The sequence below is a fragment of the Armigeres subalbatus genome, chromosome 3, assembly GCF_024139115.2.
Source record: "Armigeres subalbatus isolate Guangzhou_Male chromosome 3, GZ_Asu_2, whole genome shotgun sequence".
NCBI lineage: Eukaryota > Metazoa > Arthropoda > Insecta > Diptera > Culicidae > Armigeres > Armigeres subalbatus.
Genome location: NC_085141.1, coordinates 192,716,973 through 192,738,566, shown reverse-complemented (window position 1 = coordinate 192,738,566; position 21,594 = coordinate 192,716,973). Strand labels below are relative to the sequence as shown.

Below are 21,594 nucleotides of genomic sequence, written 5' to 3'. Positions count from 1 at the left end.
GCTGTCCGGAACAAGAGAGATCACGCACTGAACTCAGGCGCAGAAATTTCAATTTTTAAATCAAATAAAGTACTTGCGCATCAGCAAGTGGATAACAGCATTAAAACTAAATTGACAGGGATTACTGAAGAAGAAATAGAAACGATAGCCATTACTGAGACAGTGTTGGATTTTGGAGATAATGTACAATTGAAACATGAGTTTCATTTAGTTAAACCAGATTTTCCTATATTAACAGATGGAATTTTAGGGAGAGATTTTTTGTCCTCTTTCAAATGTAATATCGATTATGAATATTGGTTATTAAATTTCAACATTGATAACAGATCTGTAGATAACAGATTTCAGATTTCAGATAACAGATTTCAAAGTAGAACTGGTTTAAATAGACCAATTATCCCAGCACGTCCACCTAAACAAATTGATTTTCAGCTTCCACCTCGAAATGGATATGCCAAACCAACACAGTTTCCATTTCCATTAATGCCTCATTTGAGACAAGCTCCGCGACCAAATTTTAATCCGCCAATTCCTTCACCTAGTTTGAACAATACTTTCAATCGTCCTCCGCCAAGAGCTTTACAATCTCCCGAAAATATAGACAAATGTATCCGCTCAAAACACGTCAACTATATGAATAGGCCCCAAAAAAATTCTAACAACAGTTTTCAAAAGAGACCCTTTCCTTCACAAAGGAGTCGATTTGTTCCGGCCATCCCTCCTAGAACAGCTCGAATCACAGAGCTAAGAAATATAGAACACTCCTACGAAGACTCATACTATGAGGACCCTTCGATGATTCATTACCAATAACCTGAAAATTGCCAAGAAACATCTTATTCTTATGTTGAACAACAATCTGATCACTATGGTTATCAACAAGAAATTGCCGAAGGTGGAAACCCTGATGAACCAGTGGATGATCATGAACCTATGGATTATCTAAATTTTCAACTGGCGACAACTCTGAAAATCCCAAGATAGGAAATAGCAACTTTATCCCATATATTAAAATTCCGACATATCAAAATTTTGAATTGAAATTATTAATAGCTACAGGTGCGAACAAAAATTATCTCTGTACACGATTAGTAAAACATTTACTCAAACTTGCTAATCCAACCGCTGTCTCGAATATTTCAGGTAAACATGTTATCGACAGATATGTTAAATTTAATCTATTTCCCGATTTGACTGATAAATCATTTCAGCTTCATGTTTTCGATTTCCACATTTTTTTCCATGGATTGATCGGTTATGAAATGTTGCAGTAACTTCAAGCAAAGATTGATACAATTGACAACTCAATTACAGTACTCGGAACAAAAATACAGATGCACAAAAAATATCCCGAACCATATTCAAAAAACGTTTTAGAGGAATCAATTCATAATATTGAATTACCAGTTTCTGTAAATTTTGGTGATTTTAATTTAGAAGATGATATTGAAATTTCACCGAATTTGTACATCTGTAATGGACTTTATCATGCTGAAAACCATAAAGCGATTGTCGCTGTGAAAAAATAATTCAACAACCGAACAAACATTATCATTAGATTTTCCATTGGAGGTTGAACTTAATAATTTTGAATGTCGCTCTATTGGGAATGAGCTGAATAACCTTGAAGAGACTCCTATTAAAAGTCGATCGAGGAAACTACTTAGTCCAGAAGAAAAGAGGAACATTGTCTCAGTTGTTCTTGATAATCAGGAAGTTTTTCATCTTGATGATGAAGCGCTAACCGCTACGAATGTCGTAAAACACCAAATCGCGACACGCGATGAGTTACCTGTTTATCAGAGAAGTTACAGATATCCTCACTGTCATAGAAAAGAAGTCTGCAATCAAATTCAAAAGATGTTGGACGAAAATATAATTCGTCCATCGACATCGCCCTGGAACTCCCCTATCTGGGTTGTTCCAAAGAAAATGGACGCAGCTGGTGTTCAAAAATGGAGGATTGTTGTTGACTATAGGAAGCTGAATGCGAAAACTATAGATGATAAATTTCCAATCCCCAATATTAGTGATATCCTGGATAAGCTAGGGAGAAGTAGGTACTTTACTACTCTGGATTTAGCTTCTGGGTTCCATCAAATTTTGATGGATGAACACGACGTACAAAAGACCGCTTTTTCTACAGAAAATGGTCACTACGAATATCTAAGAATGCCATTTGGGCTGAAGAACGCCCCCGCAACTTTTCAAAGAATGATGAATGCCGTTCTTGTCGGACTAGCAGGAGTAATCTGCTTAGTCTATATGGATGACATCATAGTATTCAGTTATAGTCTCCAGGAACATTGTACTAATCTTAATAAAGTGTTTGAAGCTCTGAAGAAAGCTAACCTTAAGGTACCGCTTGACAAGAGCGCATTTTTAAGAAAAGAAGTTTCTTTCCTTGGACATGTTGTAAATGAAGATGGCGTGATGCCTAACCCTGAAAAAATTAAAGTCATCCGGAACTGGCCAACCCCCAAAGCTGTTAAAGATATTAAATCGTTTTTAGGCACTTTAGGCTATTACAGAAAATTTAATAAAGATTTCAGTCGCATTACCAAGCCCCTCATACAATGCCTCCGAAAAGATGAAAAAGTAGAACATACACCAGAGTTTCTGAAAGCATTTAATAAATGCAAACAGATCCTTAGTAGTAGTGCTATTTTAATCCATCCTGACTTCGATAATACTTTTGTACTAAATGATGCCTCTAAATACGCAATTGGCGCCGTATTGTCCCAAGGACCGATTGGGAAAGACAAACCAATTGCTTTTGCATCACGGACTCTTAACAAAAGTGAAGAGAATTACTCGACAATCGAAAAAGAGTTGTTAGCCATTTATTGGGCAACAAAATATTTTCGACCGTATCTTTTCGGAAATAAATTCACACTCTACACAGATCATAAACCACTTACTTATGCTATAAACCTGAAAGATCCATCAGGTAAAATTGCTAGATGGATGATTGCTCTGTTAGATTACTCGTATGACATTAGATATAGTGAAAACAAAATTTTGTTGCCGATGGGCTTTCCAGAATTCCACATGAGTTGAACACCAATGAAGCACAAGCAGACTCTTCTTCAGACGATAATACTCAACACTCAGCGGATACTGATGATTCCGAATTCATCATTTGCACAGGAAAACCGGTGAATATGTTTTCTAATCAGATAATTCTGATCATTGGCCCTATTGAGAATGAAATTCCAAAAATATTAAGGCATACTTTCACTAAACTAAATTTCGGTATTCCTATCTTATTAAGGAGGAGCTTATTAACTCTGTACAGATAGTATACCAAAACTATTTCTCACAGGTAAAAACATTTAAAGTAGTTATTTCTCAAAAACTACTTATATAAGCAATTCTTAATAATAATGAAACACAGTTTATATTCAACCCAATTAGAAAAGCAAAACATTTCTCTCAGTAATATTGATCAGATTTACGAATTTCTTAATATTGAAACGCATCACGAAGAATCCAAAATTATATTTGTTATTAAAATCCGGGAAATCAGGAAATTTTCGGTACATTAAATTTGAAACTTTGCCATCAAAACAAAAGGTCATCTCGACACCATTTCACCTGGCCATTTTTTTTTTAAAAAGAGACAGGAACACCGTCTTCGACCAGGGGTCGTACAGACTGAACACTTAACACCTAGCATTAGACAACGGACACATAACACCCAGTGGACCAGTGGAGAATTTTCCGATCACGAAAAGTTTCCTCCTTACCGGGGCGGGAATCGAACCCACACTCCATAGCACATGCGTCTAGACGATTGACGTCGCTAACCGCACGGCCACGGAGCCCACTTTAAGTGATTTTTTGACGTTAGGAGTTAACCATGAGTGTGCAGTAGTTGAAAAATATCGAGGAGGAGCTTACAGATATAACAGGCGACAGCTGTATCGACAACGCTTTGAGAGGTATCAACGCATCCTGCCCCTATATAGAACATCAAGATAATATGGACGTCATTCCAATCGACGAACACGCGTTGGTTTTGAGAAATGCGGTTACACCTGTTCTTCTGAATTCAAGCTGCGATATAGAAACACGAAAGGTTACTGGACACCTTATACAATACAATACAGTCAACTTTCGCTCGTTGGGCTAAACTCGTAGCCCATCTAGTGAAAGACTTTCGTTAGTTGGGCTGAGATTTCAGCTGTCAAATCAGCTAATACAATAGAAATTCAGAGCTGCCAACGGCGAAAAAGAAAAAAAAACTGCCGTTGATGTCATAATTTGACGTCCACCTTCATTTTAAGTGGGCTACAGCCCAACTAACGGGCGCCCAACTAAATCGTAGCCCATCTAAAGATAGCCCAACGAGTGAAATTTGACTGTACAATACACCAATTGCTCTATTTCCATAGACGGGATCGAATACGATGACAGAAGAACAACGGATTATCATGAGGTTCGAGTAATATCAACGATCGGATTAGGTGCTACTACAATAGATGAAGAGACCAGGGCCGAAGGAATAGAGTAAGCCTAGCTTAACAAAATGTCGAAATTTATATATTATAAATACCATTGATTAATAAGTATTTTAACAAGAATTTTAACCCATTTTTAAATCATAGCATTACCCAGCTGATACAATGCCGGCCCGTATACGTGGTACTAGAGAGTAGCGACAACTGCTTTCATGAAATTCCCGTTCGACTCGACAATAAAACTATGTTCATGACTCCTATGACTCGGATACTAAATAGAGTGTTCAGCATTTCTCGCTCCGAAGTATAAATTCGGAGACAAATGGTATACTATCGACGGCTTGAAAGCCAACTGGTCTTATGCTCATATTCAGGACTTAATGAAGTCTGGGATTTATACTCATGACCAAGTCGAGCAGATGAAACACGTAATTTACGATACCTCAATGCAACGTTCGGCTACAACATACTTGAAACATCTGCTGGAAGGAAAACACATCGACTCTAGCAGCTTTGATGTCAGATGTATGCTTCCTGACTCGGTCGTAGAATCTGCTATCCAACGATATTGGATAAGATTCCTTTGATTCGCTTTCTGGATGGGTCATTTAACAACCGCTGTTATATGTTTTTACATGATAGCGAAAGTTGAAAAATTCATTATTGATACATACCGTGATACACGGAAAGATCTTGTATGACATCGACGGTCTAGGGTGGCAATTGCTTGCCGCATTCTGGGTTTCTCATACAACTCTCCTGAGCCACAGGTCACTGACTAGACACGAAAAGCAGAAGGCGGATCCGACAATTGCTACAGAAGTATTGTCTGAACCTCCAGGAAGCGCCTTATTGTTTATTGTTTATCATCAAATGCATCAAAACACGTTTCACTCGTTTCACCCACAATTTAGGGGTACCACTCGGGTGGCATATACAATAAATGTGTGTGCCACCAACTACGTATAGCTAACGCTTGATATGACAGATACACAATCTGCATTTATTGTATCTCTGTCATATCGGTCATGAAGCAAACAAGATTAAAAGCAGAGTGAATGTATACACTCTGATTAAAAGCACACAAATTTACTGTCCCTCCGACAAATGATACATTATCGGAAAACCAGCACAATATATATCACGCATTCAAACTTACTAATTAATGGTATGCTAATAGCATAGCATAGCATAGCATATGTGATTGTACAAATCGTGGGTGGCTATACAATGCTCAATTCAAGCTCCATCTGGAATAAGGGCGAATGTCGCAAGAGAGGACTCTCCCCGTCGACCTCCCCTCCCTTAAACAAAAGTGACAAAAAGCAGATCTCTCTGTGGTTTATCACCTCAGAACGAAAGAAAACAATGCGAACTTGCATTCTGAGGTGATAAACCGCAAAGAAATTCCCTGCCCGTTACCTCCATTCAAATGAGGGGAAGTCGACGAAGAGAACCCTCTCCCGCGACACCCGCCCCCCCACCAGACAGAGCTTGAATTGAGCAATCTACTGTATATTGTCGCAAATTGGTACTTGGGATTAGTACCTTTTCCTATACAGTAGCAGTTGTATACCTGGCCACGTCCTTACAATCACGGAAGGAAGGGAAGGAATGTTAGTTCAACATCTACTAGTGAAGATGCAGGGAACCCATACTACCTTCATAGATGTCTCGGGAAGGAAAATTTGTGTTAGTGGGAAAGGTGAATAATAGGGAGCTCTATTCGACAATATAGAGCGTTTGTCAATAACAGTATATGCTGTAAAAATAATAAAATTTATTCATCGATTTACTTACGAACCGTCCTAAGGGAAAAACAAAACAAAACACAAAATTTCGGCAAATCGCGCGATCGTTCTGCCGTTCAAAACAAGAGCCAACACGCACTGAATTAATTAACTTTATTACCGGCCGCGCAATGCAAAACACAAAATTTCGGCAAATCGCTCGATCGTTCTGCCGTCCGAAACAAGAGCCAACACGCACTGAACTAATTAACTTTATTACCGGCCGCGCAATGCAAAACACAAAATTTCGGCAAATCGCGCGATCGTTCTGCCGTCCGAAACAAGAGCCAACACGCACTGAACTAATTAACTTTATTACCGACCGCGCAATGCAAAACATAAAATTTCGGCAAATCGCGCGATCGTTCTGCCGTCCGAAACAAGAGCCAACACGCACTGAACTCACTAATTAATGGTATGCTAATACCACACAAATTTCCCATAGTCGAGAAAAATGTCCCTATTTCCACGGATGGTATTTTAAGGGAGAGTATTTCTCGTAACTTACAATTGCAAAACTTACTATGAGTATTGGTTACTTCATATATACTAATGAACCTAAACAACTAAGGACTGTATCAAAAATAAGTTATCCACTTTCAAAGTGTTACTACTCAAAACCTCATGATGGTATTGGTTTGTATTCATACATCAAGTTTCAATTTGTTGAAAATTTGTTGTTTCCGATGTATCGCAAATTGAAAGTGATATTGAAATTCGAGTTTTGGACACATAGCTCATTAAGAAGGGCATCGAGACGGATAATTTTACTAAGCGTTTCGCTATCCACCCCAAAGGTAAAATTTTCTGGTCGACAAGCTTGGGGAATACTTCAAGTTCGTCGGAAAAAGAAGAAATTCAAATTAAGTGATCGGAATTTGGCCCAGAAAGTAATCATGTTATAAAACGAGGCAATTTTATGCCGATTTGTGACCAGGAAGAAAAATGCTTGAATAAATGTTGGAATAGTGTGTAGTAACATTACTACGCTTTCCTAAAATATTGAATTCAATTCAATTCAATTCATTTAAATGCCTCAAGTTTCAGTACTGTACTCATGACCCACATATGGCAATTGCATCTCGTCAGAATATCCTATTTTTATTGCCTTCTCAAATTTATGACGACCTCGCAGTCAACACCCAAAATATGCATAACAACTGCGACCTCCCAGTCAGCAGTTAATATTTCCTCATTTCATTATTTTGAAACCTTCTTAATTGTTGCCACATGTGCGGTACATAGTCAGCCTCGTTTCCAAAACATACTCGCTTCGCTCGTGCAGCATGGAAAACAAACTTTCGTTGCATCAATGGAACTTCAATAAATTCATTCGGCTTTTAGATTCCAACCAGTATACACAGTCACTTACAAATCGTATCCGAAGTCCGATCATGCCAAAAGTGCAATATTTATTCAGTATTATATTTTTTCATAAAACCTTACAAACAGAATTAACATATATTGCTAGACAAATTTTAATAAGTTTTTAAAATTAATCCGATTTTATTCGAATAAAATAGTGGGTCTCCAAGACACTAATCTTACATGGCGCCTATATAGTTGGAATCCATTTTCCTAATAAATTTTAAACGCAATAATCGATCGTTATCAAATTCAATAGTGATCAACAAGCAAATGCAACTTGTTGCGAGACAATCGGTTAAGAAATACTATATGAAAAAATAACTAATATTTTTCGGTTTTCCTGTGCACACAAACACATACACACGGACAGGCAGACATTTGTTCAGCACGACGAGCGTGTCGTGTCGTTTTGCATTTTCTTCCTACCATAGGGTAACGGTACCAATAGTGGAGGTATTAGTAGATCGACAAAAGAAAATATTTTTTAAAAATTGATAATTATGGGAAATTTACAGCTTTGATATTTTAATCAATAGATAAACTAATAAATTTGCTAACAAAAATGAGATAGATGTCATTTATCATCAACATTTACCAAATATTGCTTGCACCACTATGGGTACACTGTTCCTTTAGTGGCGGTAAAAATTAATTTTGGTTCCTATAGTGGTGCTATCCATTGGTTTCTTATGAGACTCGCCACTATTGGTACAGTTGCACCACTATAGGTGCAAGGAAGTCAATTTTGTTAAGGAAAATCATTGTTTTCAATAGTTTTTCAAGCGAAATCTTAAGATAAGTTGCATTTAACAGGATATTTAAAGCACGACGCATCAACTGAAACCATCGTAAAGTGTATAAATATGATAAATCTCATTAAAACCCCACTACCTCCACTATTGGTGCTACCTCCACTAAGGGTACGGTTACCCTAGTAGGTTACCATGTGAGAAATTAAAAATAAAGATCAATCTTTCATACGTGATTCGTAAACCATCATCGACGGGTTTAAGTCCGTTATAATATCCGAAGTCCGTTCATGCCTAACTAACCAAATACTTCGTAAAAAAACCAGAAAACGTTAGGAACTAAAAGAATACAACTTCGAAGTATGTGAAAGGTAAAACTATTAGTTACCGATGTTGCATATTATCAAAAATTCTTATAAATTCTGAAAATTATTAAAATTTGCGAACATTATCAAATCTAGAAGCACAGACAAACAGACATAACACTTGCGAAATTTTCATCTAATGCAACTTAATGCGGGAAAATCGGTTAAGGATTTCTATATTAAAAGTTGGCTTATGTTTTTCTTAGCTTTTACATTTGCTAAATAACACTATGAGTATCCAAGCCTTCTCTGAAAAGGTTATTTTTTAGAGTGAAATAATTGCCTAAACTTTGTCCTACGAAAAAGGCACAACAAATCAAATGTCTTCTGATGTCGTATTCTAAAACTATATTCATCCCGGATTAAACGTTCACCAAGTGCACATTTCTTTTTATGACATCTCGAAATGGAAAGAACACTTTATATGGCAATGTGGCTGATCATTTTAGAATTCTATGAACTATGTTCTCTGTACTTAATATATGTTTTTCTTTTTGTGAAACACTCATAATTTGAAACTGTACTACTATAAAATAGTCTCATGAATTTAAAAGAAAAATAAGAAGAGACTGCTATGCATTAAAACATATATGAAGATAACATACGAAACAAACGTAAAATAGAACTGGCCGTGTGTCTAACTATAAGCTAACGGATGCGATGCACTTTAGGATGTTTCTCGTCTCTCAGGGAAATTTTCCTTTCTCGATGATAGGCACATCCGACTGATCTCAGTTCGGATAGGTTGATGGCTATTATTATCCTAAGAGGATGCGACTTAGGCAATTCTAATGATGGGGAATGACAATGAGATGATCTTAGAACTAGCCAGCTGTCTGGTTTTTGTTGGCCAGGCCCGGTCATTTGGGGCAGTATCCATCCTATTGCGGTCGTCGCACGAAGCGAATGACATGAGTTACAAAATAATTAATACGAGCGCAACTAACGGCCATCGGCAGGAGAAGAAACTGAGATATAGACACAGACATCACAGGTAAATCAGTCCAGGAAGAGAATGTGACAGGCCAACTTATTGCGGGGTAGGCAACGAGTAACCAACGTTGATAGAAATGGCTTGACGAAATGAAACAAACTTCAATTTTTGTTACGATTAAGCATTTTTGCGGCTACATTTCCGCCGCTTTGTTCGGCAGGAGGAACTTGCTTAGCGCAGGATGACGAAGGTAGCGGAAGCGACGTTATAGGTAAATTGTTTGCCTCGATTTTCTTTTTCAATACATGAAAAGTTTGAGTCATAGTGCGTAACTGGTACCTTAGCGAGCAGGTCATTTCCTTTTGCAGTTGCTGAACTTCCTGAAGATCCTTGCGGAGATTTTGGTACTCGTTCTTCACTTCAGTGACTGACTCCAACAGTTCCATCATTCCGGTTTCCAGGCCCTCCATGTCATTCTCGTCCAGATTTTTCTCGACGTCGGTGATTTTCAGGGCCAGCGAATCGAGCTGGGTTCCGGCAGTGTCTACCTGCAACGTTAAGAGATCAAATTTCAAACAAATGCTAACTGTGCAATTATTTAATCGTGAATATACTTACACATTTTTCTAGATCACCTAAAGCATCAGAGATCATTTTGTATTCTTTTATTTGAAATAAAAAACCGAACGAATTGCACTCAATAACTCTAAAAATCACTGATTTCTTTGAAAATTCACCATTAAACACAAGCTTCAGCACAGCTATTTTAAAAACTGTTTTGACAATTCCGCTTACCCGGACATACCCGAACTTACCAGTTTGTACACTCAGGAAAAAACATTTTCACTAGTAGATGGTGAAACCAGGGGGAGAAGGCGGAGCACTGAAGCCCTACCCCGACATGAGCGACATCTGGATTTGGTTCTAAAATGTAAACAACAATGTTAATGGCGGCGTTCCGAGCAATGTTTCGTATAAAGGAACTAGTGCTGATTCCACAGAGCATGCTGCTGAATTGTTTGCTGAGTTTTTCAGAAATGTTTTCTCAGACTCTCGTCCTACTCACACCCCGGATGAGCACCGTGACTGGATAAGCGGTATAGCTCATTACAACGTACATCTACCGCATCTAAATGTATCGTTAGAAGATGTGAAGAAAGTTCTTTCATCTGTAGACGGTTCCAAAGGTCCTGGTCCAGACAGTTTGCCGCCATCTTTCATTAAACAATTTGCAACGTCCCTCGCTGCGCCGGTAACGATGATCTTCAATCGCTCGCTGGATAGTGGTATTTTCCCAACTGCATGGAAGACCGCCTCCATTACTCCTATTCACAAATCCGGTAATACTCACAATGTAGAGAACTATCGTGGGATTTCTATCCTCAGTTGCCTCCGAAAACGTTCGAAAAGATGGTTCACGAAGTCGTATACCAAGCGGTTCGCCCTATAATCTCCGAATATCAACACGGATTTGTCCGGAAACGATCGACAACGACTAACCTGATGGTTTTGCCAACACAGTAATCAACTCCATAGAGAGAAAACGTCAAGTTGATGCCATATACGTGGACTTCAGTAAAGCTTTCGATAATGTTCCACATGCACTTGCTATCGATATGATGAGGAACATGGGATGTCCTGACTTGACAACAAACTGGTTCCAGTTCTTTTTAACAGACCGCCCTGCATATATATGTTCACATCAACGGAGTTATTTCAGTTAATTTTGGCATTCCGTCAGGCGTCCCCCAAGGAAGTCACATAGGACCATTAGTTTTCATTTTGTTTGTTAATGACCTGTGCAATAGTCTTCGCTCCTCTAAGCTTTTATTCGCTGACGATCTAAAGATATATCGTGAAATCGAGACTAGGTTGGATTGCTGCGTTCTCCAAAATGACATTGATACACTTCTACGATGGTCCTTTTTAAATGGTATGGAAGTCAATGTTGCTAAATGCAGTTCCATAACATTCAGCCGTTTGCGAGAGCCATTGCTGACTAATTACTTTATTGGAAACAGCCGTTTACTACGAGTTTCATCGATTAAAGACTTGGGAGTCATTATTGACTCTAAAGTCAGATTTAACGACCACATCAACATGATCACAGCCAAATCGTTTGCCATGCTGGGATTTTTGAAAAGAAATACGAATGCATTCCAGGACATATATGCGCTAAAAGCGTTGTATTGTGCTCTCGTCCGCAGTCTGCTAGAATATGCAGTTGTTGTATGGGCACCCTTTCATGCAACATTGATTAACAGAATGGAAGCGATTCAACGAAACTTCATCAGATACGCCCTCCGGGTACTACCTTGGAACAATACGGCTAGCTTGCCCCCCTACGAAGAACGGTGTATGCTAATAAATCTGCAATCGCTAGCTGCCAGAAGAAAACTCCTTCAAAGACTCTTCGTGTTCGGAATTCTCGCTGGAGATGTAGACTGTGGCTTTCTCCTAGCTAAAGTACACATCAACGTGCCTCGAAGACAACTACGGCATTACATACTTCTTGCCGAGTCTACTCACCGTACAAACTATGGATACAATGAGCCATGGAGCATGTGCTGCCGCACGTTTAATGAAGTAAGTCACGTGTTTGATTTTAATATTAGTAAAGAGGCCTATAAGTCAAGAATACAAAACCTAGTATAGCTAAGAAAATCTGTACAACTTTACGTTGAAGATTGAAATAAATAAATAAATTCTCTACCACTTTTTGTTATGGCGAGGCAATTTTTATGCACACTTTTGTTTTCGATATTTTATCAAAATTAAAAACTCAATCATGCAGCAATATAACGATGTTATGCTTGAGATACCTGCTTGAATATAGGGACTCGAAAAAGAATTTATTTGCAGTAACTAACCGAATATAAATATGTGCGCATTAACGATTGCGCCCTAACACCAGTTTTAAGCTTCGATGCGGAGTACACGAGCTTTGTTCGCCAGTGACAGGCGTATGAGGCCCTTTAGTGAAACACTTGGTGAAACAACTCAGTCGCTATACAAATTTATTTACTAATTTATTTATTTATTTCGTCAAACATAATGTAGACTACATTAAAAAAAACTTATAACTATGTTCTATTGTAACTAATGTTCCTAAAATATTTTCTTAGGCTTGTAAACAGACATCATTTGATTCATTGGACTAAATTTTGCATAATTTGTTCGATGATGATAGGTGGCAAACAAGTTTCGATTTCTCAATTGCCGAGTAGGAGTGTAAAAATTTAATCAAGACAATAGTTTGGTGCTGAGAGAGAGAAGCCAGCTCACTGACAGATCGTGTATTTACTATGTCTTCTTTTTCTTTATTTGTGAGGAAACCGTGGAAAATCAACAAATCAAAGTAATATTTCATAACGTCGGAAGCAACATTATTCTCTCCAATAAAAACTTGCTCGAATTAGCTTATTTCAATGGTTATGAACTTCCTAACGTAGAACAAAACCGATTTCTCATAATACGGAATCATTCACATGGATAGTTACGGGTTCATTTCACTGTAGCAGATATAAGAAAAGTTGCGAACATATTGCGCTTTTTGCACTTTATAAGAGTTCTGCGAGATTTTTTTTCTCACAGTCATCTTTTTCTCACACTCAATACACTCAAAAAAGTTTGATTTTCCGTGTATAATATTTGTGTGTGAGTGCTCAATCTGAAAACAAATAGACGTCAAATCATGGCGGGAATCGATTTAGTGTACACGCTTACATATGACTAACGAATAATGGGTTATAATTGGGTAAATTTCAGTAACAAAAATCGATCAACCCGAAATGAGAGTGGGTGTGAGAAAAAGAAGCGGGCAAATCACAATCTACACATAACTCTTCAAATTGGTGAAATCGGCAATAAATTGCCAAATAAATAATTTTGATTACGACCATTTGAAGTTGCATCGCAGTGTTTACTTTTTCGGTTCGCAGTGACTGGATCGCGGTGACATTAGGATGAACGTAAATAAAGCGAGCTGTCTTCTCTCTTAGGTTTGGTGGAATCAATACACCAGGCTATTGACATTCTATTGTTTAGCCCAACGCCATATCGTAGCCAGGATGTCCCGGGCTATATTTTTTTTCATACTGCTTTTCAATGATGACAGCGGGCTATGTCTATTGATGATGATGACACCGCGCTTGTCACCTATAGACCAGTGCATGATGACGTACGCGAAAAAACATTATTGTGTCGCCAGCACTAAATTGTATTCCGACGTTTTACTTCCGAACTTACTTTCGACATCATGAACGTCAGAGCAAAATTTGAATTTGCTACCAACACATTGTCGGAAGAGCGTTCGGAAGTGTGGAAATCGACTTCCGAACTTCAAGGTGCCAGCGACGTTGTCAGCGACAAAACAAGCTCGATTTTGTGACAGATAACACTGTGCAGTGCTGCATATTTATTTTATTTTTCCGTGTGAATCTCGTCGGAAGTGGGCCTTGCTGCCAGTTCATCAGCGTCATATAAACAGTTTTGGTCTAAATGCACAATAATGTTATTTATTATTAATATTTCTAATACTTTTTTTTTCCAAAGCAGATTGATTGGTATAAGAAAAAACTTATACATCGGATTAGTCACATACATTTTGAAACTTATACTTTTCATTAACTTATGAACATGAATGTTATTAGCTTTTTGATATGGGATCATTCATTAGGTGACATAATGAAGAGTATAAGTATTTTCGAATGGTTTTTTGCAGGCTATTGACATTCTATTGTTTAGCCCAACGCCATATCGTAGCCAGGATGTCCCGGGCTATATTTTTTTTTTCATACTGCTTTTCAATGATGACAGCGGGCTATGTCTATTGATGATGATGACACCGCGCTTGTCACCTATAGACTAGCAACCCTATAACCAGAGACCGGCGGAGTGAAAAACTGTCGAAATGGCAACGTATGAAAATGCATGAAATCGTGAAAACAATACTGGTAGCACTTGAACTTTTTGTTTGCTTCTTATGGATGCAAAAAGTAAACAAGTTGAAATGGAACCGCTTTTGACGGTTCGATTGGAAACAAGATGGCGTCTTCGCCGATCTCTTATTCTAGTATTTCTACTATAGACCAGTGCATGATGACGTACGCGAAAAAAAAATATTGTGTCGCCAGCACTAAATTGTATTCCGACCTCCGACGTTTTACTTCCGAACTTACTTTCAACATCATGAACGTCAGAGCAAAATTTGAATTTGCTACCAACACATTGTCGGAAGAGCGTTCGGAAGTGTGGAAATCGACTTCAAGGTGCCAGCGACGTTGTCAGCGACAAAACAAGCTCGATTTTGTGACAGATAACACTGTGCAGTGCTGCATATTTATTTTATTTTTCCGTGTGAATCTCGTCGGAAGTGGGCCTTGCTGCCAGTTCATCAGCGTCATATAAACAGTTTTGGTCTAAATGCACAATAATGTTATTTATTATTAATATTTCTAATACTTTTTTGCCAAAGCAGGCGCTTAATGATAGGTATAAGAAAAAATGTATTCATCGGATTAGTCACATACATTTTGAAACTTATACTTTTCATTAACTTATGAATGTTATTAGCTTTTTGATATGGGATCATTCATTAGGTGACATAATGAAGAGTATAAGTATTTTCGAATGGTTTTTTGCCATAACATATAAGGTTATTTTTTACGCGTAGGTTGACAGTTCTTAGAGCTATTTCACCTGCACAGAAAGAAAAATCATTATTAAAATTAAGAAAACCATTGGTTAAAATAAAAAGTTGCGTTGGTTCTTTTTCGTAGAGAGTTTCGTACATTAGAAAAAAAAGTATGCCAACTTTTGTAACAACGATGGTTTGAAAAGCTGTATTTCACTCTGAAATTAAAAGTACACACTTAATTTAATCTAACGAGCTCGGTAAATGAATTACCGATTTCTCAACAGCTGAGCTCTCGGCAGTCTGCTCAGTAAAAAGTTGAATCCTTTACTGAGTCCTCGGCTTGTACTTTCGTTACTGAAATGTCAAAAAATACCAAGCAGATCTGTAACCGCTACTGAGCGCTCGGTATGAAAATGCGGATCAACTTGTAAATAGAATACCGACCTCTGTTATGAAGATTACCGAACAAAATCTAATTCAGCATTTGTTTTCCATATTGGTGAAAAAAAAGGTTTAAAACAAATTTTCGATTGATATACATATGTTGATTTATTTATTTAAAAATAATGATTTCTCCAAGAATTTTACAAACTGACTCGGTGAAAATTGTTCTAAAACAAAGCCACATACTTTGCGAAAATTTTCCATCGGTTTTTTGCTTCACGTATTTTAAATGGTACGGTTTTTTCGGTTCCCGAGGTGTGCGGCTACCTCAAGAATTGGTGTCATGAAGCTTTGGAACAAGCAGAATGCTGGCTTCCTCTCCCAATTTTCTGAAAATTCAAGATATTGTGTTTCTATTTCATTTTTTTCTGGCTGAAAATTGGATCGCTTTTACTTACCCATATATTTATTATGCATATAAATTATATTTAATTTCTTCTTATCAATTTCAAACATTTTATTTGATCAAACAAATCACGCACAAAACCGAAGGAAAATAAATGTTTAATATGGCGCTACATTGAGCATCATGTAAATCTCAATCTCGGAAAAAGCATAACCGTACGTTCAGCAAAGTTCATTTTGTTTCACTGAGTTCTCGGTATATTTTTTGACAACTTGCATCAGAATTTGTTGAACGGAGCAGCTCGGTTACCTATTTTACCGATTTACTGTAATTTTAATGTATTGCTGGGAGGTCGGTAATTTTGTTTACAAAACTTTGTAAATTTCCCAAAATTAACTGACTTCTCGGTTGAAATTCATGATTACCGGGTAAAATCTGTAAAAAATATTACCGAGCTGAAGTTCTCGATTTAAGTGTGTACGAGCATTTAAAACAAAATTGTAGAGCTATCAATCTCAATAACGGAAAAACTGGTGAAACGAAGTAGAATATTTTTATTTGGAAATTATTTTTTTTCCCCAGAAAGCAGTCCCCTATCCCTGTATACTCTCCATTCAACCCTTTTCTTTCAAAGTAAAATGATCTGAAATGAATAGTTTTTTTCTTTTGAGCTCATTATTCAATTAAAGTATTCTGTGGCTGGTCCTAATAATATGTACTTATCGTCACGTCAAGGCGACCGCCTTATCAAAATACATAATCCAATCACTTGTTGGAAGTACGCCAACTTGTTTTAAGTGCATATCAATATCGTAGACACCGCGCTCTTGTTTGTCGTCTGTAGTGACCACCGGAACATGCAAATTATCTGTAAAAAAGGGAGAATCTCTCAGAAGTACCACGATGTGATCTGGTTTTACCAGCAAAAGCAATACCTAACTTCACACTTGCTATTAAAACACCGGAGTTGGGCAATGCTTTTGATGATTTATAGCCTGTTCAGATTACGATCATTTAACGAGGTATTTAAAGTGATAATTGACAATCAGAAATGGAATAAAAATAAGATGAGTGAACTTTGTAATCAAGATTCTCATTATTATGTCAAATATCTCGTTAAAGATCGTAATCTGAATAGGCTATTAGTCTCCGGAACTTCCTTCCATTTTACCGATACTTTTTATGAACTTGTTAAAACAATATTACTTACCTTCCGGTTCCGTGTGATGGACAGGACCAGGACCGTGGCATTCCATTTCAAGGCACCACTTTTCCGTAGCTGTATTTAATAAAATTAAACGACGGACGAAACCAAAACAAATATTCGCGGTTGCAAAAACCTCAAAAGCTGTTGTTGTTGTTTAATGGGAGGTGAGGATGAGAGCGGCAGCTGGTGGTGCGCAGTAAAAGGCACTATGAGATTTTTAAAAAAAAAATAAATGGGCAAAATAATTTTAATCAGAGTAATATAAAAAATATATTTATTTTATTGATGGTGCCTACCAGAGTAAACACGAAGAATGTCTCGACGCGACAAACCTGGAGACAAACCCATCCAAAAGAAATGCTTTAAAAGAATTTTGCATGTGTTCATTGCGTTGCGTCACGCGTCGTTATCAATTATGTTATTAATAACAATTATTTACAATGAACTGCCAAATTGCAATGTAAAAATAAGTTAATATTTCTAACGTACGGGTTATAAAAAAATATATAAATTATTTAGGTGACAATCCAAAATTATGTATTTTAACCTCCTGATATTCTATAGTGCCCGAGGAATGTTTTGAGCGTTTTGAGTGATAACGTTTTTCCCGTTTTCCTTTATCGCTCTTTCATGCTCAAGTGTTTATCGTTAATTGATTTGACAGTTCTACAACTTTCCGGTTGAATGGGAGAACTTTTGATTTCACACTGAGAACGAGGGTAAATCAACTTTCAAATGAAAAAATTACTTTGACTGAAACTATTTTAACTTTCATTTTTTAGAAAACGAAGCACTTTTCAAGTGCAAAGTTCAAAACTTTCTCTGAAACCATGTTTGTTTTTTGTGTGTGGACTTAGTCTCCAGCGAAGCTTCCGATAAAAATGTTTGGTCATTTTATTCGCGATTGATTTCATGCCTAATGTAAAGAATACCACTGAAATACTCGGATCACAGCAATTTAGAACTAAAAATATGAATTTTAATTTTCCCCTTATCGATTTTTCTTCTAACACCTTGTAAACAAACTGTCAAAATAAGTGAGGTTAAGTTAGAGTTTGCATTGGTCTATGGGTCGTTTCTCGTTTGTACCAGTCGCGCTCATTTTTTTCTACTCAATAGTGAGACTGTAGAACCAACAATCAATATGAAACTGCCGATTTTTTCATGGTTCCAGTTTCATAGACTATGAACGATCCTCGGTACCCAGAAATGTCATTTCAGAACGTTGTTCGTAATTTATGAACAGCCTTTAGAACAAGATTTAGCACTGTCGTCCAGGTAACACTTCCGTTATTTGTTTTGATCCAACAATTGAAGAAAATGAAAATCAACTGTCGTGGAAATGGATCAGGAAAAACTTAATAACTAATATTTTTGCAAGTGTCCTGGATTTAATTATACATTTTTATTTTTTAGCTACATTATCGTTCTACCATTGGTGCATCCAATATGCCAGTATTTTCGACCATAGAGGATTATGTAACAATTTTCCAAATCTTGTAAACTGAAATTTGGTGACCAGACTTGCCGATTTCTCAGTAGTCCTAATGATTTTTCAGTAGTTTTTCGATTTACAGACGAACGATCCAAAAATTTGTCAAAATACCGAAATTTACCGCAAAAAGTATTATTCTGATGAAGTATTGGAAACCTCCTAACCTGTCGCACACACCCGATAACACTTCTTTTTAGTGTGCACGCATCGCAACTCGCCTGGCTCTCCATCCTATTTGAGATCCTTCTTATCAAATAATTCCTGCTCCAATCCGTTACAAACGGCCCACATTCTGAAGATTGCTCGGCAATCTCTCAGCACATGCATATACAAGTGGCCCTTCTCCGATGCTGGTGTAGCGCACCTCGATAATTTGCCGTTGTGCAATGATGATTCAATCCGGGACATTACACAGTTAACCTTGGCTCACAAAAATGAGATTCTTGATTAGTAACTTATATAAAGATGAACGTTTAATATATCCTGAAAGAGTTCGTATTAGTTGTTCCAACATGATGTTGACTACGCCATACATTCGATACGATTTATTCCATTTCCTTCCGATAACTACCGATACATCAGAAAATCACGTAGGTACGTGGTTCTGCATGACTTATTTGAAAGCACAAGATATATTCGAACGTATTTAATAAATATCTACGAAACCGATTACCTACATGCTGCTATTGAGAATCGATTTCAATTTATTCAATTGCAGTGTTGTTGCTTTTGTTGTTTAGTTAATCATTAGTTGTTTGCAGTAATTATTTTCTCAAAAAGCCACAACAAGTAACAGGCGAGGGCATAGAGAACATGTAAGACAAAAATAGAGTCATCGCGAAGCGAGTATTAGAAAAATAGCTCAGTGCTATCGAAATTAATCGCAAATTAGTCGGAAACGCACACTGAAACTAACTTGCCCCTCCTAGGAGTAGCATCTAATGCGTAATTGACGTTAGGAACTGGTCAGGTTTAGCACCCACTTATTATTTGTCTATACTGATGGCATCAACGTCCCTTGGATTGGTAATTGAAAAAGGCCACTACGTATGAGATAACAAATGTCGGATAATTGCAGTGTATTTCAGTGACTTTGTCGTTTTTTTAACGAATTATAACTGAAAATCCTTCTTCCACTCGAAACTTACGATCTGTTCGTAAAAAAAAACTGTTCTCAAATTGACATTTCAATTTTTTTATGGCTCAAATTCATCTGGGGTGTTACTAGGAAGCAAATAAAGTCACTACATGTGAAATAATAAGTAGAGCTCTTGTTAATAAATAGAGAAACATATTATTTGATGGTGGCAATATAGTTGCCACTGCCTTATAAAGGGTTAACTATTTACATTGTTAGCTATTAATCTCCATCAATTGGAAAAAATCTTTTATTATAAAGAAAATATTATTTTAAATTTTAATTTGAAGTGTATAACACTATAATATGATACTCCTCGAATGCTTGAGTGCTATAAAATACCGTACAACTCTATGGGAACAAAAAGTGAGATACGACAACACGGAAGCCTAGAACAATGAAAGGAGAATAATTACTATCAGAACTGGAGAGAGCTGGGTATGTGGAAAAAAGACAGTAGCCGGGGAGTCAAGGTTAGTCCATTCACCAAGCTACTGGTGTCCTTTGAAGATAAAAGTTGCCGTAACAAATTCCGGTCACACGTCACGTGATCGCTGGACGCCCGTTTTAAGGTTAGGGCCCAGTAAGGTTGTATGGTTTTGCGCACGCTTGCTGGAATCCGAACTGATGCGTTTAGCGTCCGTCGGCAGGGAATCGCAACCCCTGGCTACCTTTCGGCCTACATAACGGGCACCAAGTAACGGACAAAAGATACCCGTGTCGGTGCCTAGCGAGACCCAGAAGTCAATTCCCAGGAACATACGCGGCGGGTGGGCAAGCACGCTTGTTACTGAGGAGAAGGACCAGGTAAGGTTGTGTGATTTCGCGTCCGTTTACCGGGAACTTCATCCAATGCGGCTTGCTTCCGCCAGCGGGCATGTGAACCGACTGATAAAAGGCGAAAGGCGAAAGAACCTGCCACAAATGCCAAGCAGAACAACCAACGTCAGCCATGTAGTATACTGTGAGTGGTCTTCTATTTCATGACGATTCAATTCGCACATATGAGTGTTGAGTCCCTTTTCAGCAAGTTGTCGCCGACCCTGAGAGGGTATAGCCACGGGGCTAGTGGAGCATAACATCACTTGATTTTTTCTATGTTTTGTTCTTTCGATTCATTCCCGATTATTACCTAAAATGAGAGAATATTTAGTAAATACAAGAAACTTATAATCGGATAAATGATATTTGTCGCCATCACCCAATTCCACAGGTAAATCATAAACAAACAAACATAATGATACCCATGACGACGGCGAACAATTAGAACAAATTCAAATTTTCATCAAAGGATTGCTTAGTCATACTGGGTACCGCTGGGTACCGAAATCTTAGTACACTGGAACCACAAAATAAGTACTAATTTGCTCTGACCCCAACATCTTGATTATTATATCTATGGTAGAACTATCATTCCATATACATTCACAAAAAACTCCGCATTATATTCATGAGTTCACACATGGATTTTTGCAGTGGGGGTAGCGAAATGGGTTTTTTCCTGAATCATTTTACCGATTCGATGAATGGTTTATTTCTATTCGGGATATTTAAATATCTTTTGATAAATCTGATGGGAATCTGGCAGCACTGGCAGCAAACACGAAAGTGGTATAATAAAACTCAAATTTTGAGCTGTGATCTTTTGCTAATATCA

General features: G+C 37.5%; 1 protein-coding gene across 5 annotated transcripts in view; it reads right to left on the bottom strand.

The window, feature by feature from the left end:
- LOC134222607 (uncharacterized) overlaps positions 1-10,469 on the bottom strand; it is a 144,134-nt gene extending 133,665 nt beyond the window's left edge. For 2 of the 5 annotated variants that reach the window (XM_062701769.1, XM_062701770.1), the window contains exons 1-2: positions 10,288-10,465; positions 10,009-10,217 (exon numbers count right to left, since the gene is read on the bottom strand). In XM_062701769.1, the coding sequence (XP_062557753.1) occupies positions 10,009-10,217; positions 10,288-10,323 (245 nt within the window). In that variant the 5' untranslated portion in view covers positions 10,324-10,465. Of the gene's footprint in view, positions 1-9,154; positions 10,218-10,287 lie in introns of those variants that run through there. The other 3 variants (XM_062701766.1, XM_062701768.1, XM_062701765.1) reach the window with 3 other exon arrangements.
- Between the last annotated feature and the right edge of the window lie 11,125 nt (positions 10,470-21,594).